The sequence below is a fragment of the Phaseolus vulgaris genome, chromosome 1 (genome assembly GCF_000499845.2).
Source record: "Phaseolus vulgaris cultivar G19833 chromosome 1, P. vulgaris v2.0, whole genome shotgun sequence".
NCBI classification, from domain to species: domain Eukaryota; kingdom Viridiplantae; phylum Streptophyta; class Magnoliopsida; order Fabales; family Fabaceae; genus Phaseolus; species Phaseolus vulgaris.
Genome location: NC_023759.2, coordinates 15,245,886 through 15,271,332, shown reverse-complemented (window position 1 = coordinate 15,271,332; position 25,447 = coordinate 15,245,886). Strand labels below are relative to the sequence as shown.

The window sequence follows — 25,447 nt, the reverse complement described above, 5'->3', positions numbered from 1 at the left end:
TCTACTTCTAGGCCTAAGTCCCAAATTAAATCGTCTAGTCAAAAGTGTTTTAAATGTTTGGGATATGGTCACATTGCTGCTAATTGCCCTTCTAAACGAAGTATGTACATGCATGAAGGCATTGTAGTTAGTGAGCATGATTCCAATTCACCTAGGCATTCTTCACCTTCTAGACCATCAAGTGAAAATGAGAGTGAAAGTCCTTGTGAAGGTGACTTATTAATGGTAAGACGTATGTTGGGCACAATTCCAAAATTTTTGAATGATACTCAAAGAGAAAATATTTTTCACACCCGATGTCTTATCAACAACAAGTTATGTTCCTTGATTATTGATGGGGGAAGTTGCACTAATGTGGCTAGTACAAGAGTTGTGGAGAAGTTAGCCTTACCCACTATCTCTCATACCAAGCCCTACAAATTACAATGGCTTAGTGAAGTAGGTGAAATCATGGTGAATAAACAAGTCCTCATTAACTTTCCTATAGGAAAGTATAAAGATGAGGTTTTATGTGATGTTGTGCCCATGGAAGCTTCTCATCTTCTTTTAGGAAGGCCTGGGCAATATGATAGACATGTTTTACATGATGGCCTATCCAATACAATGTCTTTTTCCTTCCTAGGGCGCAAGGTTATATTAAAACCCCTCTCTCCCAAAGAGGTTCATGAGGACCAAATAAAAATGAAAACTAAAAGAGAAAATGAGAAAGAAAAAGAAGTAAGTACTACACCGAGTCACACCATTTTCTCCTCTAAATCCATCATGTTGACTCGTGCTATACCTCAAATGGACCCTCCAAGGTCTTCTTCTTCTTTATCTTTTTCATTACCCAAGGTTCCTATTTCAACACCACCTTGGTTAAAATATGTTAGGGATGATTTTTTCATACCTCCTAATGGGTTTCACCATTTAAGAGGTCTTTTTCCCAAAAATATCATCATTCCCAAACACATTTTTCCAACTTGGTCGATTTGTAGGACCTCCTTTTCTGCAATCCCTTTGGTTCCATCTGCTAAGTCATGTATTCCTTTTTCTTACACTTTTGATTGTAAAAGTAAACTGACTTTGTTATATGCAGGGATTCAGAATTCGTGGGCGAATTCTCTCCAACTCGGGGAGTATGATGAGAATCAACTAAAGGTGGTTTTTTATAATGAAGAACAAGATCATTCGCCTTCACATTTAAAGTTTTTCTTGTTAATCTTTGCAAAAGATAAAGCCCAAGCCCAAGCCCAAGAAGGCCAAAGCCCACAAAAGCCCAAAGACCATCCCATGAAGGGCAAAGCCAAATTTTAAATAAATATTGTTTAGAAAGGTGCTTAGAGGGAAACATTAGAAACCTCTATTGTTAAAGCATCTTTTAGTCTTTAGTTAAGAGTCTTAGGGGGGGTGTGTTAGTAGACAGGTGTAGGAGTAAATAAGGAGGTGCCAAAGTGAGAGAAGGGATCACACCTTCCTCATGCTTTGTTTTAGGCGCAAATTCTAGAAGCTTTTTAGGAGGGAGTTTTTTTGAATTTGTGTAGCTTACTTTTCAGCACCTTAGGCTATAAATAGAGGTGCTCTCTTTGTAAAATTGAGATTGGAATTAATCTAAGAAAACTCTACTCAAATTTTGAGTGACCTTTGGAGAGCTTTTGGAGCCTTCTTCTCTAGTCTTATCTTGATTGATCAATGGAGTCCTCAAGTGGCGGCATCACTCTCATCTAGGAGCATTCCACACTTCTAGTGGCGAGATCATCCATCCTCCTTCCATCTTCATGAGCATTCTCTTCTCCTTCCTTTCTTCTTCTTCAATTGTTCATGTTGCTTTGTGTTCTTGAGTTTTTCAGTTTCGGTTTTTCTATTTTCCAGCACTATGTTCTGTTTCTGTTTTTAATTTCTGTTTTGGTTCGGTTCATTTGATCATTTGTTCAATTCTGTTCGGTCAATTCCAGTTTTAATATCTTTGTTGATTCAATTTGACAATATTTGGTTCATCCAAATGAGTTTGGGATTTGGTACTAGTTATTGGTGAGTTCTTGTCTTAGAACCATGATCCAACTCTAAGAAAAGTGCCTCTATATTTTCCAGCTCAAGGTGATTCCTAAAAATGTCAAGAATCTTGTTCTATGTGGCTATTGGAATCACATCAAGGCTGGCTTTTTTACTCGTGAAGTCGCCCTCCAAGTCCACGTAACGGGCCTTCAGGAATTGCTCAAAGCTGATGCAGAAATTCAAAAGGACCTGAAGGACCGTTGCCGTGAGCAGGCTGACAAGACGGAGCGGATGGAGGGGGAAATGGCCACCCAGGCCAAAGCTATGGACCTTCTCCGGGCTGACTACGACAAACTACAGGTCGAGGTCAGTCGACTTCGCGTTGAGAAAGAGGCTCTGGAGAAGCAGGTGACCTCTGGGGATGCCGCCGTTGAGGAGCTGGAGAAGGAGAAAAAGTCCCTTATCTAGGAGATGGCGGGTACTTTCGAGGAGGGGTTCCAGGAGGCTCTGACCCAAGCGTCCTGTGAGAACCCTGGCATCAATATTTCGAACTGCGACCCCATGCACCATGTCGTCGACGGGAAGGTCGTGCCCATGGACGTGGATGACTGAACCGCTGTATCTCAACCGCCACCTTCATTTTCAAGCTTAATTCCTTTATTCTTTACGCTTGCTTTTGACTTTCTCTGTTTAAACTTGTAATTCTTTGAACTATCCGTACTCTTGCTACAAATTTGGGTGTTCGTATGATTGCTTTTGTGTCTTTGCCATATACGATTCTGCTTGTGCGATCTTATTCTCATCTTTTGCCTTCTTATGCTTCGGTTGTTCTGTTTGTATCATATTCGCTTCTTTGCTTCGTCGGGCAGCCTTGTGTGACCGGGAAAGATCGCGTGCCAACCCTCACGCCCATGGAGAGGCTCACCTAGTGACGTCGTATCGTCCACGGGGTGTCTCTAACACCGAAACGGTTCTCTCCCTGATTCTTAGCCCCCGGCGCCCACGCCTAAGGAGAGGCCTGCTACAACAGTGCCGTATCGTCCCCGGGTGTCTAAAACGTCGAGTGCTTTGGGGGGGGGGGGGGGTTCGTTCCCTCTATGGTCTTTCCTTCCCATAGGTATCGGGGAACACCCTGCCAGCAATTCGCTGGCGTTTGGCGATCTTATCTCCCTCCACAGTCTTTCCTACCCGTGGGTATTGGGGAGATAACGCTAGCAACTAACTCTGCCTCCTTCACTTTCGTCTCCCTCCACAGTCTTTCCTACCTGTGGGTATCGGGGAGGCGACCCTGCTGATATTTGGGTTGGCGACGCCTGCGACGTCTCATGCCGGCGTCGTCCTTTATGTCATTCCAGGCGACGCCTCGGGCGTCTCACGCTAGTGTCGCCTCGGGCGTCGTCCCTAACTTGACATTGACTTTGACCTTGGGCTTGGTCGATGCCTGGGGGCAGCGAAGAGCTCAAGGCCCTTCCCGTATCTTCCACGAGGCGCTCCCTGTATAGCTGATGAGACGTTCAGTCATTCAACTTGATCCACGTGGCGCTTTCTGTATGGCTGATGGGACATTCAGTCATTTCACTGAGTTCTGACTCCTGCTGTGCCCCTTACCCACTTTCGACGGCGCATCGTACCACTGGATACTCTATTGATACGACGCTCTCAGATCTTCACCAGTGGTGCCAGGGTCATCTTTTCATCTTGTGCCACGTGGATCAATCGTGCGGTGCATCCATTCGCGTCGTTTGGCGCTCTAACCGCTTTATTTAACTCTTCAAACTCTGAAACTATCCTCATCATTTTCCCACTCTTCATAACCTACTTACGTTCTCTCTTCTTGCACCCTTTCTTTCTCACGAAGGGTTGTTCCAGCAATCGCTCCCCTCGCTCGACTCTTGCATTTCCGGCAGTCCCCACACCCTTGAAACCCCTGATCTTGTTAAAGAATGTCTTCTCATGCTGCTTCGTCCAGGGTCAGTCCCAAGGATTTGTACCCCTGGGCTTCGAGTGAACTTCTTGATGAGTGTTCATGCTTACTCGCTACCAGGGCCATACGGGAGCACAAAGGGGATTCGTGTTCTTATGACCACCGGGCCTTCGCAAGGAGGCACGACGACGATATCGCTGTGCTCCCTTGCACTCTAGGGGAGCCAGTATGTGGAGACGAACGGGCCAACGACGGGGTCCCTTTCTTTTACTTTTACCAGGTGGTGTTCAAGACCATCGGAGTGCGCCTACCCTTCTCCTAGTTCGAGAAGGAACTGCTGTCTGAGATCAACGTTGCTCCGACCCAGTTATACCCCAACAGCTGGGCCTTTATCAAAGCCTTCGACATTCTCTTCGGGTTTCTGGGTTGTGCACCCTCGGTTGACCTCTTTCTTCACTTCTTCGAGGTGAAGAGGCAGAGACACAACCTCTGGGTAACTCTCAGTAATGTTCCCGGGAGAGTTCTCTTTACACCCTTCCAAAGCTCGTTCTCCGGGTGGAAAGTCCGGTTCTTCAAGATCTGCCGTACTGACCTGGTTCCCGACGCTCTGGATGGGTTTCCGCTGTACTGGGTGAGAGAGACGAGGGCCCTCAAAACCAAGCCCTTCAAGAAGCTGGCTCCAAGTGATCAAATAGCTTGCCAGATTCTTGCTGAGGCGGGAGGTTTTGACTCTGCCACTTTGATCAGCCTGGAGTCCAACGCTGGGACTCTCGAAAAGTACATAGGTAAGAGTCACTGCCCTAGAAACTCCAGCCCTTGTTGTTCTCTGTACGTGCATGTCTTGCTTCATGGTATCTCTGACACATTTATCTCTCTTGGTGCAGGTTCGAAAATAAACCGAGAAAGGAGGACACGACTTACCCGAGCTCTGCGGGCTGGGAAAGGGGCTTCGCCTTCCTCCAGTGCTGATTCTGATGACCACTGAAAAGTGGCTCTTTTGTAACTTGCACGAGTTGTAATATTCGCCCCATTTGGGCTACTTCAATTGTATTGATCATCGCTTGTAACACCAACTTTTTCTATAAATTGATTTTTGCAATGTCGCTTTATTCTGCATACATTTTGCATATTGCGCGCTTTCCTGCGCCCTGCTCATCAACGGCGCCCGCCTCCATCCAGGCGACGCCTTCTTTCTTGACGACGCCCTGACCTAGGCGGCACCTTCTTTCTTGGCGACGCCTTCGCTCTTGGCGACGCCTTCTTTCTTGGCGACGCCTTCTCTTGACGACGCCTTTCCTTACTTCAAACGGAGAAAGATACAGGCTAAAAACCAAGGCACTTCTTTTTCTCAAATTGGTTTTACCTTTTATTAGGGTGACCTCATTAAAAACCCCCGAGAGGGAAAAAGAGCGTCCCCTTCAACTAAATTGTTACATAACTGGTTACATAAGTCAACTGAAATAAAATTTTAAGTTGGCTGCATTGCAACTGCGCGGGATAGGACCTCCATCTAAAGTCTCCAGGTTGTACGAACCGTTACCCTTAGCCTCAGTAACTCTGAAGGGTTCGGTCCACTTGGGAGACAGCTTATTCTCCAACTCGTATGGGTGAGCTTTCCTCATCACTAGGTCGCCGACCTGAAACTGTCGCGGCTTTACCTTAGAGCTATATTGCCGCTCTACTCTTCTCTTCGTCGCTTCAACTTTTATTCTAGCTTCTTCCCTGGCCTCGTCTAGCAGATCCAGGTTTACCCGCCTCTCTTCATTGGATTCCTCCGCCACAAAGTTTTGAAAACGTGGCGAGCTCTCATGTATTTCTACCGGGATCATCGCGTCCGACCCGTAAACCAAACTGAAAGGCGTCTCCATAGTAGAGGATTGGGGTGTGGTGTGATAGGCCCATACGATCCTTGGTACCTCTTCCGCCCACGCCCCTTTGGCTTTCTCTAACCTTCTTTTTAACCCCCTCAGCAGAACTCTGTTTGCCGATTCTACCTGCCCATTAGTCTGGGGGTGCTCAACTGATGCAAACACCTGTTTAATGCCTACCTCAGCACATAGGTTTCTCAACTGTTGGCTGGCGAACTGGGTTCCACTGTCGGATATCAACCGCCTAGGTACGCCAAAACGGCACACAATGTTCTTCCACACAAAATGTTGTACTTTGTGCGCTGTGATTCGTGCCACGGGCTCTGCCTCTATCCATTTGGTGAAGTATTCGATGGCAACGATCAAATACTTCATCTGCCTGATCGCCAGTGGGAAGGGGCCCAGGATGTCGATTCCCCATGTATGGAAAGGCCACGGGCTGTATATGGACCGCAACTCTTCTGGCGGCGCCTTGTGCCAGTCGGCGTGCTTTTGGCATTGCCTACACCGCTGGGCGTGTCGTGCGCAGTCCTCTTTCACTGTTGGCCAGAAAAAACCTGCGCGTATTACCTTGGAGGCCAAGGATCTTCCCCCTACGTGGCTCCCGCAGATGCCTTCGTGTAGTTCCGCCATTATCCTGGTGCACTCATCGCCACTGACGCATGTTAGGATAGGGTGAGTGAAACCGTGCCTGAACAGCACCCCATCCACCAAAGTATATCTTGCGGCATTTCTTTTGACTTTTTTACCTTCTTCAGGCTCCACTGGGAGAGCCCCATCCGCCAGGTATCGCTTGTAGGGCGTCATCCAGGTGTCTCCCCTAGCCAGAACGCATACCTGCATCTGCCCTTCTTCGGGCGCGTCCGCGTATGTGCTGATGCGGGGCGCCCTCTGTGTATCCTGGGTCAAAGAGCAATGACTCCTTGGCCTTCCCCTGGATGTGTAAATCTGGAGGACGTCCACCCTGTTGTCTTCCACGAATCTACGCGGAGCTTTGAGAGTCTCCTGGATCACTGTCCTCTGTCTACCCCCCTTGCCTGAGCTGGCCAGCTTTGCAAGCAGGTCAGCTCTGGCATTCTGCTCCCTCGGGACATGTATCAGCTCAAGAGCGTTGAATGCTCCCTTCAACAACTGGACGTATTTCAGATACCCCGCCATCTGTGGGTCCTTCGCCTGGAACTCACCCGACACCTGCCTCGTAATCAGCTGGGAGTCGCTCTTCACCAAGAGGTTCTGTGCGCCCATCTCCTTGGTCAGGAGCATTCCTGCTATCAGGGCTTCATATTCTGCCTGATTGTTGCTTGCCTTGAAGGTGAAGCGCAGGGCCTGCTCGATCAGTATGCTGTCGGGTCCCTCCAAGACTATTCCCGCACCGCTCCCTTGTTGGTTGGAAGAGCCATCAATCGAGAGCAGCCACTGCGAACTCGCTTCCACCTCTTGCTCACCTCCGGGCGAAAGTTCCGCTACAAAATCTGCGTACACCTGCCCTTTGATGGACCCTCTAGGCTCGTACTGGATGTCGAATTCTGACAGTTCCACCGCCCAGCGCACCATTCTTCCTGCCACATCAGGTTTCTGCAGCACTTTCTGTATAGGGAGGTTGGTCATCACCACCACCGTAAAGCTGTGGAAGTAATGACGGAGCCTCCTAGAGGAGAACACTACCGCCAGCGCTGCCTTCTCTAGCGCTTGGTACCTCGTCTCAGCCCCCTGTAAGGCCTTGCTTACGAAATAGATGGGTTTCTGACTCTGGTCCTGCTCTTGGACCAACACGGAACTGATGGCCCGCTCCGTTACAGTAAAATATAGCCGGAGGGGCACGCCTGCTACCGGCTTGCAGAGGACCGGTGGCGTCGCTAGGTACTCCTTCAGCTTAATGAAAGCCGCTTCACATTCATCAGTCCATGCAAAGCGACTGTTTCTCTTGAGGCACTGGAAATACGGGTGCCCCTTCTCTCCTCCGGCGGAAACAAACCTTGAGAGCGCCGCCATCCGCCCTGTCAGCTGTTGCACCTCCTTTACCGACGTCGGGCTCCGCATGGCGATAATAGCCGCACATTTGTCGGGGTTCGCCTCTATCCCCCTCTCAGTGAGCAGAAAACCCAAGAACTTACCGGCCTCTACCCCGAAAACACACTTCTCGGGGTTTAACTTGAGGCAGTACTTGGATATTGTGTTGAACAACTCCTCCAGGTCCGCCATGTGCTGCACCCTATTCTGCGACGCCACCACCATGTCGTCCACATAGGCGTACACATTCCTTCCAAGCATTGGCGCCAGGACCTTGTCCATTAGCCTCTGTTACGTGGCGCCCGCATTTTTCAGCCCGAAAGGCATCACCTTATAGCAGTAACTGCATGTCTCAGTCATGAATGCAGTCTTGCTCTCGTCTCTTGGGTGCATCTTGATTTGGTTGTACCCTGAAAAGGCGTCCAGGAAACTCAGCACCTTGCTGCCGGACGCACTGTCTACCAAGGCGTCGATGCTGGGCAGCGGATACGAGTCCTTTGGGCATGCCTTGTTCAGGTCCGTGAAGTCAACACACATCCTCCACTTTCCGTTCGCCTTTTTCACCAAGACGACATTGGCGAGCCACTCAGGGTATTGAATCTCCTTGATGTGGCCAGCACTCAGCAGCTTCTGCGTTTCGTCTTTCACCACCTGTTGTCGTTCCTCATTGAACTTTCTCCTTCTCTGACGCACGGGGCGGACCGTGGCGTCCATGCTGAGGTGGTGACACAGGAAATCGGGGTCGATGCCTGGCATATCCGAGGCGGACCATGCGAAGGCATCCAGGTGGCGTGAAATCACTTCTGCCACCCCTTCCCGTTCTTCTGGGCTTAGCGAACTTCCTAACTTGAAAGTCTTGCCGCCAATCTCCCTTTCTACGGCGTTAGCCGCGGGCTGCTCCCTGCTATCATCTTCGACGGGCGCCGCCTCTTCCACGGGCGCCGCCTCTTTCCCGGGCGCCGCCTCTTCCACGGGCGCCGCGTCGTCAGAGCCTTCCTCCATAGGCGCATCTGCTTCGGGCATCGCCCTCTCCGCTATGGCCTCTTCAGGCGTCGACCCAGCGGGCGTCGCCTCTTCCATCGTCGTGTCCGCGCTCGGCGGACGTTCATACACCATGAACACGCCTCTCTTCGTTTTCAGGCTGTTTTCATAGCATTTCCTTGCCTCCTCCTGGTCTGACCTGATGACTATCACCTGGCCATTGAGGTCTGGCAGCTTCATCTTCATGTGGCGTGTGGAGGATACCGCGTTCAGGCGGTTTAACGCCGGTCTGCCCAGCAAAATATTGTAGGCGGAGTTGGCGTTCACGACCAGGTACCGGATGCTTTCGGTACGGGAGGCCTCTCCGTCTGTGAACGTAGTCCTCAACTCCAGGTATCCTCGGACTTCCACCTGGTTGTCCCCAAACCCATATAAGCACCCCGTATAGGGACTCAACAGATCGGGGGACAGCCGTAACTTATTAAAGGTCGACAGAAACATGACGTCTGCCGAACTTCCTTGGTCGACCAGCACTCTGTGCACTTTCCTTCCGGCTATGACGACTGAGATGACAACGGGGTCGTTGTCGTGGGGTACCACATCTCGGAGGTCTCTTCTTGTGAACACGATATCCGACTCCCACGGCTCCCCTGAGAGCCTCTCTTCGATTGAATTCACCCCCCTCGCGTATTTCTTCCGCTGGGAGGCGGTGGGTCCTCCGCCGGAAAAACCTCCAGCAATGGTGTGGACCTCGCCAAGCACAGGCATCTCGTGTGCTAGTTCGTCCGCCGGCAGCGGCAAGGTGGCGGTCGTTGTGGGATCTGCGACATAGTCCTTCAAAAACCCAGTCCTCACCAGCTCATCTAGCTGGTAGCCCAACGACAGACAATTATCAATGTGGTGCCCGAAAGCCTCGTGGAATTCGCATCAAGAGTCTTTGCGGGGCCCTAACACCTTGTCGGTCTTCGCTGGTCACCTCAGCCTCTCCGCTATGTTAGGCACGGCGATCAAATCCTTCAACTCAACCACGAAGTTGTACCTCGCCGGTCTCGCTCTTTCTCTGGCGGGGCGATCGCCTCCTGCTGGACCCCGGGGCTGGGGCTTTCTGGCCTCGTAGGGACGTCTCGCCTCTGGCTTCTTTCTTCTCGTCGTGGTCTCATTGACCCTGACGGGTTGGGCTCGCGTCGGTCCCCTTGGGCGTGAGGGCACGGCGCTGGTGCGCTTCACACATACCTCCCCTTCAGAGGCAATATGCTCTACCGCCCTACGCCGTAGTTCGGCGAAAGTCCTAGGGCGGTTGCGGATGATGGATTCTCCAAAAGGACCGGGGCATACGCCTTTCACAAATGCGTACACGATCATAGGCTCCTCTGTTGTACCAACCTTCACGACCTGGGCCCCGAAGCAATTGATATACTCCTTCAGGGTCTCCCCCTGATACTGCTTCACATCAAACAGATCGTAGGAGACCGGCGGCGGGGCCTTGTTGGCTAAGTATTGTTCCCTGAACAATCGCGACAATTGGCGGAAAGATGTGATATGACCCTCTGGGAGGCTAATGAACCAGTCCATAGCCATCCCGGTCAGGGTGCTCATGAAGAGCTTGCACTTGGCAGCATCAGAACCGCCTATCAGGACCATCTGTGTGTGAAATGCAGCAATTTGCGTCTCTGGGTCCTCCATCCCGGTGAAGATCACCTTGGGTCCCGCGAACGTGTTCGGGATCGCTGCGTCTAGGATCTCCTGCGAGAAAGGAGTGGAAAACTCCCTTGGTGGGGAATGGTTCTCCATCTCGTCATGTCCAGGCCACCTCCGATCATTTCTCAAGCCCTGGCGCAACTCCTCATTCACACGGTGGAGCTCTTCGTTCCGCTCATGCGAGGCGTCAAGGTCTGCCTGCATGCGTTCTTGTTCCATTTTCGAATCCGCCATGTCCTGTTGCAGCCCCCTCATTATCTCCAGGACCTGCTGCATGGATAGCTCTGCTGGGGCTGCGCGTGCTGTGCTCCGTCTGGTGGGGGCCATCGTCACTCCAACCTCCTTCAACGTTACTGTAACTTGGTAAATTTTCTCGAACTTGTGATGGGACTGATGTTTTATATCGGCCCCACGGTGGGCGCCAAATGTTCCGTCCGGTTGACCGGGACGTCCTCGTGCGCGACCTCAACCGTCAGCTAGGGACTCCTTCCCACTGATTGCCTGTGGATTCCTGCAAAAAAGAGGACAAAGAGGCGCCCTAGCGGCCGTTTGCACTCCGACGCTCAAGTCAGCCAGCAAGAAACACCAAAACTGTTCACCTCCGTCTCTGAGCACCGCGTATGGCACTCTGAAGGTGGTAAGAAATAACTGTATACTGTGTATCTGTGTTCTCTCTCTCAGGCAAAAATATTCCCAGTCCCTTGTTCGTAACTAATGAAGCACGAGCAAGCAACTAGAGAGCTCTGGTAAATTTGCAGAAAGTTCGAACCTTTTTCCAACATTCTCTGCGCTATTTAAACTACCCAAGCATTTAAAGCGCCTTAAAGCGCTTTTAATCACAAACGTAACGCACTCATTAAAGCGTTTAATTAGAAAACGTAGCGCATTTAAGACGTTGAAACGCTCGGGAGCCATTATAGTACCTGAATGCTCTAAAGGGAAACTGTATTGAATGACTTTTAATTACCTGGCACCTGACTAAAGGGTGTTTCTATTCTGGCATGGCTGTCGTACACGTGGAGGGCCTCACGACGCCATGACCCCATCTGGGGGCGTTTCTGCCCATCTGGGGACGTTTCTACGTGTGAGTCCTCCTGCTTGGGAGTGCTACTGCGCTAGGGGTGACTTTTTGGGTGCCAACTCATGCCCCCAAGTATCTCGTCACTTACTTTGAGAGCGTATCTGCCTTCCTTTTGTACTCTGCACCCGGTTGCCCTGGGCGTGACTTTCCTCTTGAGTCGTATCTGCCCCACAGGCGTCTCTGGGGCGGGAGGAGCACTTCACGAGTCAGGCTGCCCTACACTGGTACTATTACTATGGCCTTGAAGCCACCTTTTCCTTCTCTTTATCACTGCTCCGGGTTATCGGGACCTGAGGCCTTCCCACGGTGTCGCTCCCTCCATGGTCTTTTCTACCCATGGGTATCGGGGAACCACACCGTGATTGCCTTGCTTTAGCACTGTTTGATCTGGCGACGCCCTGGTTGGGCGACGCCTTTACCTAGGCGACGCCTTGCCTTGGCGACGCTTCCTCTTGGCGTCTCTCCCCCTAGGCGACGCCTTGCGTTGACTTTGACTCTCCAGCCGTTGACTTTGACTTTGACTTAGTCAACGCCCCGGATACGAGACGGTACACTCCTCCTTCACTTTAGGCGCTAGAAGTGGGAGAATTTCAAGGGACCTTTAGTTAGCTTCTTGTGTAAGCTTCTTGTACTTACTTGACCCGTCCTTTTCCTATATAAGGAGGGCTTGAGTCATTCTAAATACAGATTTGATATTTTGAGTAAAGAAATTCTCCCAAATTGGTGAGTGATTGAGAGACTTGTGTCTTCTCTTCTTCTAGTCTCAAGTGGCGGCATCTACACTCATCTTGGAGTCTTACATCTTTCAAGTGGCGTGTTCATCTCCAAGAACTCCAACAACATAAGTTTCCTTCTCTTTTCCATCTTATTCATCCATTTCCATGTCCTTAGAAATTCTAGAAACATGTCTTAGGCTTTTCTTGTACTTTTGTTCGGTTCATTTGTTCCAATTTCTATTTTGTTAGGTTCATTTCATTTGTTAATCATTTTAATCGGTTCAATAGCTTTCTTTCTTGCTTTTGTTCGGTTCATTTGCTTATTAAGTAGTTTTAATCGGTTCCTTTGCTTTCTTGTGCATTTCAATCGGTTCATTTGACAAGAAATGGGTTTCTACATGAGTTTTGGTTTGGTGGCTCAAGTTTTGGTGAGTTCTTGAATGAAAGAAAATTGATCCAATTCTAGAAAAGTGTCTTTTCATATTCCAACTCAAGTTGATTCCATATCATGTCTATGAAACATATCTATCTTGCTATTGGAATCATATCATGTGGTATCATGAGTCTTAGGTTTGTTCTTGTGTGTGTTTGAGTTGTTTTGGCACTTTTATTTCAAGAACTTTACATTCTTGTTGTTACCTTTCTGTTTTAGGTTTATTTTTGGGTATTTCTTGCTGTTTTCTTGTTGTTATTACATTGTGTTTGTGTTATTTTAACTTTTGAATCCTTATAAGTTTTGTCAAAGTCATGTTTCTCCAAAAATGTTATCAATTTTTTGTGGTCCTTTTGTTGTAATTTTTGTTTCTTGATTTTGTGTTAAGTATAGTTTTATGTGTTTGTTTCTTGATCCTTTGGTGCATTTTCTTTTTAGTATTGAGTTCATGCTTGTGTAATCGACCTATACAAGTTCTGAAACATCATTTCTATTATGTCTTTGCTAGTTCTTACTTCTGTTTTTCATTCCTGATAGGTTTCCTCTGTTTCTTGAAAACGTGCTGACTGTTTCGATTTATTGCAACTGATTTGCTTACTGGAAATTTCTGAAATTATGGATTTGAGTTCTTCAAAGTGTTATAAAGAAGTAGAAAAAAGAAGTACATCAAAATTCCAAGTACAAAAAAAATGATAAATGTAATACGTTCACTATGTAATTCTGCCGAAAATATACGGTAATCTGGCAGTGATTTTGCAAAATTTATCGCAATTAATTGGCTTACTGTTTTTGTGTAATTCCAGTGCCATTGTTGAGATAAGATCTTGAACTTTCTGTGGTTACAATTTCATAATCCAGTTCGCTTTATACAATTCCAGATAAATCTGTGAAGTCACGCACAGTTTGCACAAAAATATTTTTCCAGTAGTTCTGTTTTTTGCTTTCTTCATCTATTCTAGTGCTTTTCTCTAGGTTTCTTTTGTGTGCTATCCTTTTCATTGAGTACCTTATTTTCTTGCTTGTCTTTTTTCACTATTCTTTGTGTTTGTCATAACTCTTGTACTCCTTTTGTGTAGCCTTTCTTGTTTACACTTTTTCTTGTTTGTCTTTTATTGTTCTTTATGTTTTGTGGTGCTTGGCTTTGAGATTGAGTGCTTTTGCTTTGACATCTTTCATTTGAGGTTACGAAGGCCTCAAGAGCAGATTGGTTGAGGGAAGTATTCTTTCTTGGAGTGATTTGAGTGACTCTTACCTTTGGCACTTTGTTATATTTGTTGCTAACATTGTTTTCTTAACTTTGGTTGCTCTTGTGTTTGTTGTTTTCTTTTATCATGGATACATATTCAAGTGCTGAATCTTCAAAACCACGCTCTACTCATAGGGCTTATGTTCTTAATGAGTTGAAAGAAGCAAGGAAGGCCCTTGCTAAAAAAGATGAAGCATTGCAAAGATTGGAAGAAGGTATGGCCAAGATTGAATTGAAGCAAGAAGGAGTTGCCCATTCTTTGCATGATAGACAACCTTCTCCTCGGCATTCTTCCAAGAGCTCTTCAAATGCTCACGACAATGGAGAGGATACTAGAAGAAGGAGGCATCATCATTATTCCAATAGGGGAAGTCACCACCGTGAACAAAGACATCCACAAGACACCAAGCCACAAGTTCCTTTTGTGAAAGTCCCTAGCTTTAATGGGGATAGTGATCCAAATGTGTATTTAGATTGAGAGGCTAAATGTGAACAAATTTTTAACACCTATGAGGTTGAGGAGGACCAAAAGGTAACATTAGCCGCCCTAGAATTTGTTGATTATGCCATGAAATGGTGGCATAACTATGTAATGGACATTGGCTATAACAAGAGACCTCCCGTGGTCTCTTGGGACGATTTGAAAGAGTGTATGAGCCTTAGATTTGTGCCACCACACTTTAGGAAAGACCTAATGTTGAAGCTCCAACGGTTTCAACAAGGCACGCTAAGTGTGGATGCTTATTTTAAGGAGTTAGAAACGCTTTTACTTAAAGTTAAATTGAAAGAGAGTGAGGAATCTATGATAGCTAGGTTTGTGAGTGGCCTAAGAAGGGATATTCAAGATGTTGTTGAACTTCAAGAGTATTCATCTTTGGGATCTTTGGTTCACCTTGCAATGAAGGTTGAAACTCAAATTGCTAAGAGAAATGCTTTTAAAAACTCTCCCAATGATGGTTACTACAACAACTCTTGGAAAAATAAAAAGACTTTTTCAAACCTTCCTTCTAAGGATTCTTCTTTCACACTTAAAGAGTCTAAGCCTTCTACTTCTATTCATATATCACCCATCAAATCGTCTAGTAACAAATGTTTTAAATGTTTGGGATATGGTCACATAACTTCTAATTGCCCTTCTAAAAGGAATATGTTTGTGCATAATGGGGTAGTAGTTTGTGAGCATGATTCCAATTCATCTAGGCATTCTTCACCTTCTAAGCCATTAAGTGAGATTGAGAGCGAAAGTCCTTGTGAACGTGACTTATTGATGATAAGGCGAATGTTGGGAACAATTCCAAAATCTTTGGATGATACTCAAAGAGAAAATATTTTTCACACCCGCTGTCTTATCAACAACAAGTTATGTTCCTTGATTATTGATGGGGGTAGTTGCACTAATGTGGCTAGTACAAGAGTTGTGGAGAAGTTAGCCTTACCCACTATCTCTCATACCAAGCCTTATAAATTGCAATGGTTAAGTACCGAAGGTGAAATCATGGTTAACAAACAAGTCCTCATTCACTTTGCAATAGGAAAGTATAAAGATGAGGTTTTATGTGATGTTGTACCCATGAAAGCAACTCATCTTCTTTTGGGAAGGCCTTGGCAATATGATAGACATGTTTTACATGATGGCCTATCCAATACAATGTCTTTTTCCTTCCAAGGGCGCAAGGTTATCTTAAAACCCCTCTCTCCCAAAGAGGTTCATGAGGACCAAATCAAAATGAAAACTAAAAGAGAAAATGAGAAAGAAAAAGAAGTAAGTACTACACCGAGTCACACCATTTTCTCCTCTAAATCCATCATGTTGACTCGTGCTATACCTCAAATGGACCCTCCAAGGTCTTCTTCTTCTTTATCTTTTTCATTACCCAAGGTTCCTATTTCAACACCAACTTGGTTAAAGAATGTTAGGGATGATTTTTTCATACCTTCTAATGGTTTTCACCATTTAAGGGGACTTTTTTCAAAACATATCATCATTCCCAAACAAATTTGTCCAACTTGGTCTGTTTATAGGACCTCCTTTTCTGAACTCCCACTACTTCCAACTTCTAAGTCATGTTTGCCTTTTTATTCAACTTTTAATTGTAAAAATAAACTGACTTTGTTATATGCAGGGATTCAGAATTCGTGGTCGAATTCTCTCCAACTCGAGGAGTTTGATAGAGATCAAATAAGAGAGGATTCTACCAATGGAGGAAGAGGTCATTCACCCACACATTTGAAGTTCTTCCTTCTAGTCTTCTCAAAAACTAAAGAGGAATTAAAATAAAGAGAGGACCAAGCCTAAAGCCAAAAGAAGACTCAAGAATGGGCTTCAATTAATATCTCTCTTTATAGTTTCTTTTGTCTAAATTTGTAAATAATATAGAATAGTGTTTAAGTAGGTGCTAAGAGGGAAACCTAAAGATACCTCTTATGTAAAGCATCTTTAGATATTAGTTTTAGAACATTCTAGTAGATATCCCTTCCTCCTTCACTTTAGGCGCTAGAAGTGGGAGAATTTCAAGGGACCTTTAGTTAGCTTCTTGTGTAAGCTTCTTGTACTTACTTGATCGTTCATTCTCCTATATAAGGAGGGCTTGAGTCCTTCTAAATACAGATTTGATATTTTGGGTAAATAAATTCTCCCAAATTGGTGAGTGATTGAGAGACTTGTGTCTTCTCTTCTTCTAGTCTCATCTTGAGTGCATCTTGGAATCTCAAGTGGCAACATCTACACTCATCTTGGAGCCTTACATCCTTCAAGTGGTGTGTTCATCTCCAAGAACTCCAACCACATAAGTTTCCTTCCCTTTTCCATCTTATTCATCCATTTCCATGTCCTTAGAAATTCTAGAAACATGTCTTAGGCTTTTCTTGCACTTTTGTTCGGTTCATTTGTTCCAATTTCTATTTTGTTCGGTTCATTTCATTTGTTAATCATTTTAATCGGTTCAATAGATTTCTTTCTTGCTTTTGTTTGGTTCATTTGCTTCTTAAGTAGTTTTAATCGGTTCCTTTGCTTTCTTGTGCATTTCAATCGGTTCATTTGACAAGAAATGGGTTTCTACATGAGTTTTGGTTTGGTGGCTCAAGTTTTGGTGAGTTCTTGAATAAAAGCACATTGGTCCAATTCTAGAAAAGTGCCTTTTCATATTCCAACTCAAGTTGATTCCATATCATGTCTATGAAACATATCTATCTTGCTATTGGAATCATATCATGTGGTATCATGAGTCTTAGGTTTGTTCTTGTTTGTGTTTGAGTTTTTTTGGCACTTTTAATTCAAGAACTTTACATTCTTGTTGTTACCTTTTTGTTTTAGGTTTATTTTTGGGTATTTCTTGTTGTTTTCTTGTTGTTATTACATTGTGTTTGTGTCATTTTAATTTTTGAATCCTTAGGAATATGCGAGTTCCTGACGAGCCTGAAGGTTGTCTTTGACACCTCCAACTTATTGACCGAAGAGTACCTCCCTGGTGCCTTGCAAGGCTACACTGGTACTCCTCATTTCCTACGCTTGGTAAGTATTGTTGATCAAGAGTAATCAAGTGCTTTGAAGAATCCAAATCCTATGTGTTTGATGAAACTGGTGTTGCTGCTGTGTTTGGGTGGGATTTGGGTAGTTTAATTTGTAATCCACTCCTTTGTTGAATCTAAAGCTAATGTGTTTTAAATCCTTTTTGAAATAAAGTGTTTTTACAACTAAGTGAAAAACAACCTGTTGTTTTGTTGAATCAATTAGTTTTTTTACTCTTAGGAGTTTTTGAAAAGGTTGAAAACTATTTAAGTTTGGTTGACTTAACTGCCACACCAAACAATCGGTTGTTTCGTGGTTTCAACCGATTTTTTTTGTGAAAATCCTAACCAAATTCTATTTTGGTGGTTGAATGTGCTTTAAATGATTTCCAACGGAATACACTCTTTCATTAATTGCTTTGACCAATCTTTGGAAAGTATAAATGGTTTGTTTATGTTTTCAAACAAACAAGAGAAACATATTTGACTTTTTCAGTTGTGAAAAAGTTGATTTCAAGATTTGAACCTTCACATCAAGCTTTGGGTTTTCTAAGAGAGTGGAATAGGATTGCAATTGTATTGATTTTAGATTGTTCTGTAAACAAGTGTAATCCGTTCTCAAACTACTGTATTTCTGGTGGTGTGTTGCCAAGGAGTGTTGTGTGCTCTTGAGATGGTCAAGATCAATACTCTTGGAGTGTGTTTTTCCAAAAGGAGTGTGTTTCTTAAAGGGTTCAAGGTCACTAATTTGGTGGTTTGTGTGTTGTAATCTGGTTTGATTACTTAGTGGGTTACCTAGTGGTTTTCTAAGGACTGGATGTAGCTATTGGCTTAAGAGTGAACCAGTATAAATTGTTGGTGTATCTCTCTCTTACCCTCAAACTCATTTAAATTTTGTTTTAAGTTTTACTGGTATAAACAACCAATTGTTTCGTAAAAACAACTTATTGTTTTTCTGTTGCTTTGCTTTTTTATTGGTTTTTGTTCTTGGCTAACCTGATTTCTGTTCTAGATTCATACAAAGAATTTTGTTAAACTTTAAAAAGATTTCAAAAACCTCTCTTAAACAATTCACCCCCCTCTCATTTAAGGCTATTCTAACAATTGGTATCAGAGCTTGGTACTTGAAAAATATTCAAGTTCGATCCTAAATTTTTTTTCTATGGTTGTAAAACTACCTTTTGGGGAGGGTGCCTCAATTTACAGGCCACCTTTGTTCTATGGTTTGAATCATCTTTGTTGAATCTCTTGATAAAGGAATTTGGGATGCAAATGAAAATGGTCCTTTTATTCCAAAATTTGAAAATGATAGATCTTCTATTGAAAAACCTAGGTCCTAATGGACTGATGCTGAAAATAAAAAGGCCATGTTTGATTGCATTGCCAAGAATATCATAACCTCTGCTTTGAATTCGGATGAATTTTTCAGGATCTCACAATGTACATCGGCTAAGGAAATGTGGGAGACTCTAGAAGCCACCCATGAAGGAACAAATGATGTGAAGAGAGCTAGGAAACACTCTAATTTAAGAGTATGAGATATTTAGAATGCTCAAGGGAGAATCATTTGCTGAAGTACAAAGGAGATTCACTCACATCATCAACCATCTAATGAGTCTTGGAAAAACCTTTGATAAAGAGGAGCTAAACATCAAGATTCTCAAATGTATTGATAGATCTTGGCAACCTAAGGACATGACAATCTCTGAATCAAAGAACTTGACATCCTTGACTACAACTTCCTTGTTTGGTAAGCTTAGAGAACATGAGTTGGAGATGAATAGACTCAATGTTCAAGAAAGTGAGGACAAGCATGTAAGGAACATTGCCTTGAAAGTTGTCAAACACAAGAAGGACCAAGATTCAAGTGATGAAAGTGAGGAAGAAAACCTAAGCTTGTTGTCCAAAAATTTCAGCAAGTTCTTGAAGAGAAATCCCAACAAAAAAAGGTATGGAAACAAGAAAACTAGTGATTTCAGTTATAACAATTATACTTGCTTTGATTGTGGTGAACAAGGGCATATAAAAGCTGATTGCCCAAATAAAGAAGGCAATGAAAAGAAGTCAAGCAATGAGGAAAAGAGAGGGAAATCAAAAAAAGCATATATTGGTTGGGATGAAATGAAGTCTCTTCATCCAGCTCCTCATCAAGTGAATATGAAAAAGCCAATCTTTGTTTAATGACAGAAGGAGATGATGATTCAAGCAGCTCAAGCAGTGTAAGTTCTTGTGCTTCCTTAAATGGTAAAAATTATATCCAATTACTTCAAGCTTTTAAAGAAACTCATGAAGAAGCTAACCGATTTTCTCTCTCAAACAACCGATTGAAGGGAATGAATAACTGGCTTGAAAACAGAGTCACGAATTTTGAAGAAGAACTACAAAAGTAAAAAATTGATTTTGAAAAAATTAAAATGCATTGCAAAAACTCTTCTCACTTGAGTGACTCCAAGTTTTGTAAAAACTGTAAAACTATTGAGAGTAAGATCCATTATCTTGTAAAAACTATGGATAAACTTTCAAAGGGTAAATCCAACTTTGAAACTGTCTTGGCATCCCAAAAATGTGTTTTTGGAAAATTTGGTTCGGGGTTTTATCCCCAAAACAAGAAAAATGGGATCCCCAAAAATCTGGTTCGGGATTTTGAAGAATCCAAATCCTATGTCTTTGATGAAAGGTTGGTGTTGTTGTTGTGTTTGGGTGGGATCTGGGTAGTTTAATTTGTAATTCACTCCTTTGTTGAATCTAAAGCTAATGTGTTTTAAATCCTTTTTGAAATAAAGTATTTTTACAACTAAGTGAAAAACAACCTTTTCTTTTGTCGAATCAATCGGTTGTTTTAATCTTAGGAGTTTTTGAAAAGGTTGAAAATTGTTTAAGTTTGGTTGACTTAACTGCCAAACCAAACAATCGATTGTTTCGTGGTTTCAACTGATTGTTTCTTTGAAAATCCTAACAGACTTTTGTTTTGGTGGTCGAATGTGCTTTAAATGATTTCCAACTGAATACGCTCCTTCATTAATTGCTTTGATCAATCTTGGAATATAAATGGTTTGTTTATGTTTTCAAACAAACAAGAGAAATAAATTTGAGTTTTTCAGTTGTGAAAAAGTTGATTTCAAAATTTGAACATTCACATCGAGCTTTGGGTTTTCTAAGAGAGTGGAATAGGATTGCAATTGTATTGATTTTAGATTGTTCTGTAAACAAATGTAATCTCTTCTCAATCTACTGTATTTCTGGTGGTGTGTTGCCAATGAGTGTTGTGTGCTCTTGAGGTGGTTAAGATCAATACTCTTGGTGGTTTGTGTGTTGTAATCTGGTTTGATTACTTAGTGGATTACCTAGTGGTTTTCTAGGGACTGGATGTAGCTCTTGGCTTAAGAGTGAACCAGTATAAATTGTTGGTGGATCTCTCTCTTACGCTCAAACTCATTTAAATTCTGTTTTAAGTTTTTGTTAAACTTTAAAAAGATTTCAAAAACCTCTCTTAAACAATTCACCCCCCCCCCCTCCCCCTCTCGTTTAAGGCCATATATTATAACAAAGATAACTCTATTACTGTCATTAACCACTTACTTTTCTATTTTTGCAGAAAGGATGTTGTCCATCATGGGCAAAGCGGAGATGGTTTAGCGCATTAGAAAGACGAGAGCAGCTGCCAACGTGAGCAAGGATTCATTGGCACAAAAAAGGAAGGCCCCTATCGAGGTTGCTCCAGTCCAATCTGACCAGGACGAGCAAACCAACTCGGGCCTTGTTTTCAAGAGAAAAAGGTGAGAGGCAGCTCCCTCCTTGAACATTCAAACTCAGATGGCCGAGCTCCACACCAAGAGGTTATTACCATCTAAGAGTGTGAAGCGGAAAGCTCGCGCAGAAAAAGCTTATGGGATGTTGACTTCGACGTCCTTGCTCATGGTAAGACTTTCTTCATCCCCACGAACAAAAAACCTGGTTAATAGTACATGATGAAGACTTTTTTCATCGTGACTCCTTGAAGGTATTCAGCCAAGCATTTGCCTTGGCTTGCTTGGCCAATGACAAAGCGCAAGATTGCAAAGTATCCGAAGACCACAAAAATAAGGAGATCATGGAGCTCCGCCAAGGAATGGACCGCCTTCAAATGGAGATCAAATGACTTAACGACCTGCATCAAAAAGCTGAGCATCCCGAGAAGACCCAAGAGGCACTGACCCTATCCGAAGAGAAGGACAAGCTTCTGGGAGAGATAGAGAACCTAAAGAACGAGATGGCTCATAAAGAAGAAGACTCCAACAACATGATTGAGTTTCTCAAAGATGATGCTACCCAATCCTTCTTGGACGGCTTCGAAACTGCCTTGGAGCAAGCAACCGTAGTCCATCCTACAATGGACCTTTCCGCATTAGACCTGGGCAAAACTGTGGTCGATGGTCAATTGAGAGAGGACTAACTTAACACTTAATTGACATTACGACCCTTTGAAAAATTTATGCATTTTTTTTAGCGTTTGTAGACCTTATTGCGTATACAAATTTATGCCTCAATGCTTAACTCATTCTCTTCATCTTAGCACAACTAATATAACAAATTTCTGCTAAATTAAGCGTAAAGTAATAATTTATTTACCTTGGTAGAATGTCTACCCTTAAGTAAGTGATGCATTCGGGGTTAGGACAACCTTTACTTCAACTTGAATCTCACGAATAACTCTAGACCCCTTACTGGGCAGCCCTTGGTCTGATTACTGCATCAATTTCATGATGCCTTACTTCAAAGGGTGCCTATTTAGGTAATTGCACCTATTCCATGCTCGGTCATCTTCACCATATACTAGATTAAGTAAACTCCTCATCACAAGGTGCCTATACTTCAATTACCTCATTTATTTCAAGCTAGATCGTCTTAGCATGTGCCAAACTAAATCTAATAAACCCATTCCACACGGCGCTTATACTCAGATGACTCTATTCACTCCGGACTGGGATGTCTTACCATGTGCCAAATTAGCTAATTCAACAAATGAATTTATCTCACAAGGCGCCTATGCTCGGGTAGTCGCACTTACATCGAGCTAGGTCGACTTACCATGCACTAAATCAAGTAAATCGTCAAACAAATTAACCTCACAGGGCGCCTATGCTCAGGTAGACGTACTTACGCCGAGCTAGGTCGACTTACCATGCACCAATCCAAGTAAATCAACAAAAAAAGTAATCTCACAAGGCGCCTATGCTCGGGTGGACGTACTTACGCCGAGCTAGGTCAACTAATCGTGTACTAACTCAAGGAAATCAACAAACAAATTAATCTCACAGGGCACCTATGCTTGGGTAGACATACTTAAGCCAAGCTTGGTCGACTTACCATGTGCTACATCAATGCTATTCAATCAAAACTAATGAACCATCTTCTCATAACAAATTTATCACTAGATAACCTCGTTAAAAAACCTCTTCAAGGGAAAATGAGCATCACCTTAAACATCATATTAATCAAAAGAAAAACATCAAAATGAAATGTCTTAACTGAAGTAAAACTTGAGATTGGCCACGTTCCACGTTTGTGGGATGGCTCCCCCCTCCAAGGTTTCTAGCTTATATGCTCCATTTCCGAGCACCTCGACTACGCGAAACAGGTTAGTTCACTTTGGAGATAGCTTGTTCTCTGATACAATCCAAGAAGACAAGAAGATGACCAAGGACTCAAGAGACCATTCACACTCTGAGTAGTCATCTCAACAATCAAGTCAAGACCCCACCAAAGATCTAGTGGACCTCACCAGAAGAAGTGGGCATAGATCATGTTCTTGCCAGTTGACTCGGTCGCCGGTTGACTCTAACAGCAGTCGCAGGCCCCGCCTCTCTCCTCCTTCAGTCGAACTTCCTTGGGTTGAAGAACGCTTTTCTGCAAAGACAAAGGGCACCCTTACGGTCGTGTTTGCACTCCGACGCTCAAGTCAGTAAGGGCTAAAAGAAACAGTAATGTGTGTAAAGCAATTTCAGTCTTAGAAATGACGTACCTTGCTAGGGTTCTTACCACCCTTTTTTAGGTTGTATCTAGGGTTACGCTCACACGCCTCTTAGTGGGCTTAGGGTTCTTGGGGGAATGTTCTTGCGCCGCTATTACACAATCTCAACGTAATCTGGCGCATAGGACTTCCCTTTCCTAGAGTGCATAGACCTAACAGCGTAGCCACCAAGGTACCTACTCATGTACCAGTGTTGCGACATCATCTGTTTTGTAGGTGCCCTAAGTATTCACGTGCCATGCATGCAGTCTTTCATTGGAAACCCTAACCCTAACGGGCTTTAGCGCCTCCAAGGAACACTTGCTTGTGTCGTACCCGAATGTACCATACACACCCAATTCATGATCCTCTCGTGACTTAGGTCTTTCTGGTATTTGGGTGTTAACTCTCGTTAACTCATACTGTTTGTGGGACCTAGCTTACGTGGCCCACCATCACTATCATACCACCAATGTTCGATGTCCGATGTTTGATGTCTTTCTCCCATGCAGATGACCGAGGTTTGGCCTGTACAGATCAAAACACCAAATGTTCTTTCTTCTGGTCTTCTTAAAAATAAAACATGTTGTAAATAATTTGGGCTCACTTTAGGGGTCCAAATAGCAAGATAGGCTAGAATATGTGCCTTTAGCATAATAGGGGGTGTAGTTATCATTTTAGCTTGTGCCTAGCCCTTTATGAAGCCTAGGGTGCGGTTTTGACTTAGTCAAATCCTAAAGGCAGCCCCTCACACATTTACCATCCTACCTTTCTCGTCATGTTTTCCAAGGTACCCATTCCTATAAATAAGGTGCCTTACTCCATGTATTTTCATGTTGAATTTTGATATAGAAGGAAAACACTGCACAAATTGTGTGAGACTTGTGTTCTCTTAGCTTAGGTCTTATCTTGTGAGAGTTGAGAGCTCTTCAAATGGCGACCCTCCACACTTATCTTGGAGAATCCACACTTCAAGTGGCGTGTTCTTATCTTGTCCATCACCATAAGCTTTATGTCCTTCATCTCTTCTTCCATTTCCATTACCCCATTGTTCATTGTGTTTATGTTCTTGTTTTGTTCTTCCAATTTCCATTCGATTTCCTTCATCATATTTGTCTCTTTTATGTCTTTCAATTCCGCAATATGCATCATCTTCACCATATAATGTGTTTTCCCTCTGCTTTTGGAAGTGAACCTTCACACTTACTTAACCACTTAGTTAAGTTCGTGTCCAGTGGGACCCTACGTCTCACCTTATATTTTCTAAAATCCAAATCATAAACAAAATGTCACCCTTAAAATGGATAAATCTAAAATCAACTCACATCATGATGAGAATAAAAAATACATGAAGATGACCAAGGATAATATTCTTGAAGGGTCATCTCAACAAGCAAACAAAGAGGTCATCAATAGGAGGAATGGTCAAGGACCACAACACTTGAAGTTCTTCTTATCAGTGTTCTTAATATGGAGACCCAAGCCCAAGCCCACACTGAGGCCCAAGCGAACACATTAACATCCATCATGCCTCATAAGATAATAAGAGCAAGGACACAAGCATTAAATAAATGAGCATCACTCGACGTCTCTAGTTGTAATTTCTTTTGTGTAGTTTTTAGTATAACTTTAAAATGGAGGTGTAGATATTAAATAAGTGTTAGAATGGATGGCTTTAAACTAGAGGGGGTTGAATTGTTTAAAGAGGATTTTCGTAAACTTTTAAAACAAGAATGAATTTATCTCAGGAAACTATTGATAAGAAATTCAGTTTACCAAAATCAGCAAACAAAATAAGCACAACCAGAAAAACAATCGGTTGTTTCACATAAACAATCGGTTGTTTATACCAGCAAATAACAATTAAAACTGAATTTAAAGAGTTAGAGATAGAGAGATTGTACACAGATGTTTATACTAGTTCACTCCAAAACCAGAGCTACATCCAGTCTTCTAAGAACCCTGAGGAAATCCACTAAGCAATCACAACTTGATCACTTACACAACAACCAAGAGAATG

The 25,447-nt window shown here is 43.7% G+C and overlaps 1 protein-coding gene across 1 annotated transcript; it reads left to right on the top strand.

The window, feature by feature from the left end:
* Window positions 1–18,986: 18,986 nt before the first annotated feature.
* On the top strand, window positions 18,987–19,619 carry LOC137815578 (uncharacterized). Its single transcript, XM_068618693.1, has one exon. The coding sequence runs from the start codon at window positions 18,987–18,989 to the stop codon at window positions 19,617–19,619; it is 633 nt and encodes a 210-aa protein (XP_068474794.1).
* Window positions 19,620–25,447: the final 5,828 nt, after the last annotated feature.

Coding starts and splice junctions, on each gene's coding strand:
- LOC137815578 (XM_068618693.1), top strand. CDS start 18,987: ATGCTCAAGGGAGAATCATTTGCTGAAGTACAAAGGAGATTCACTCAC.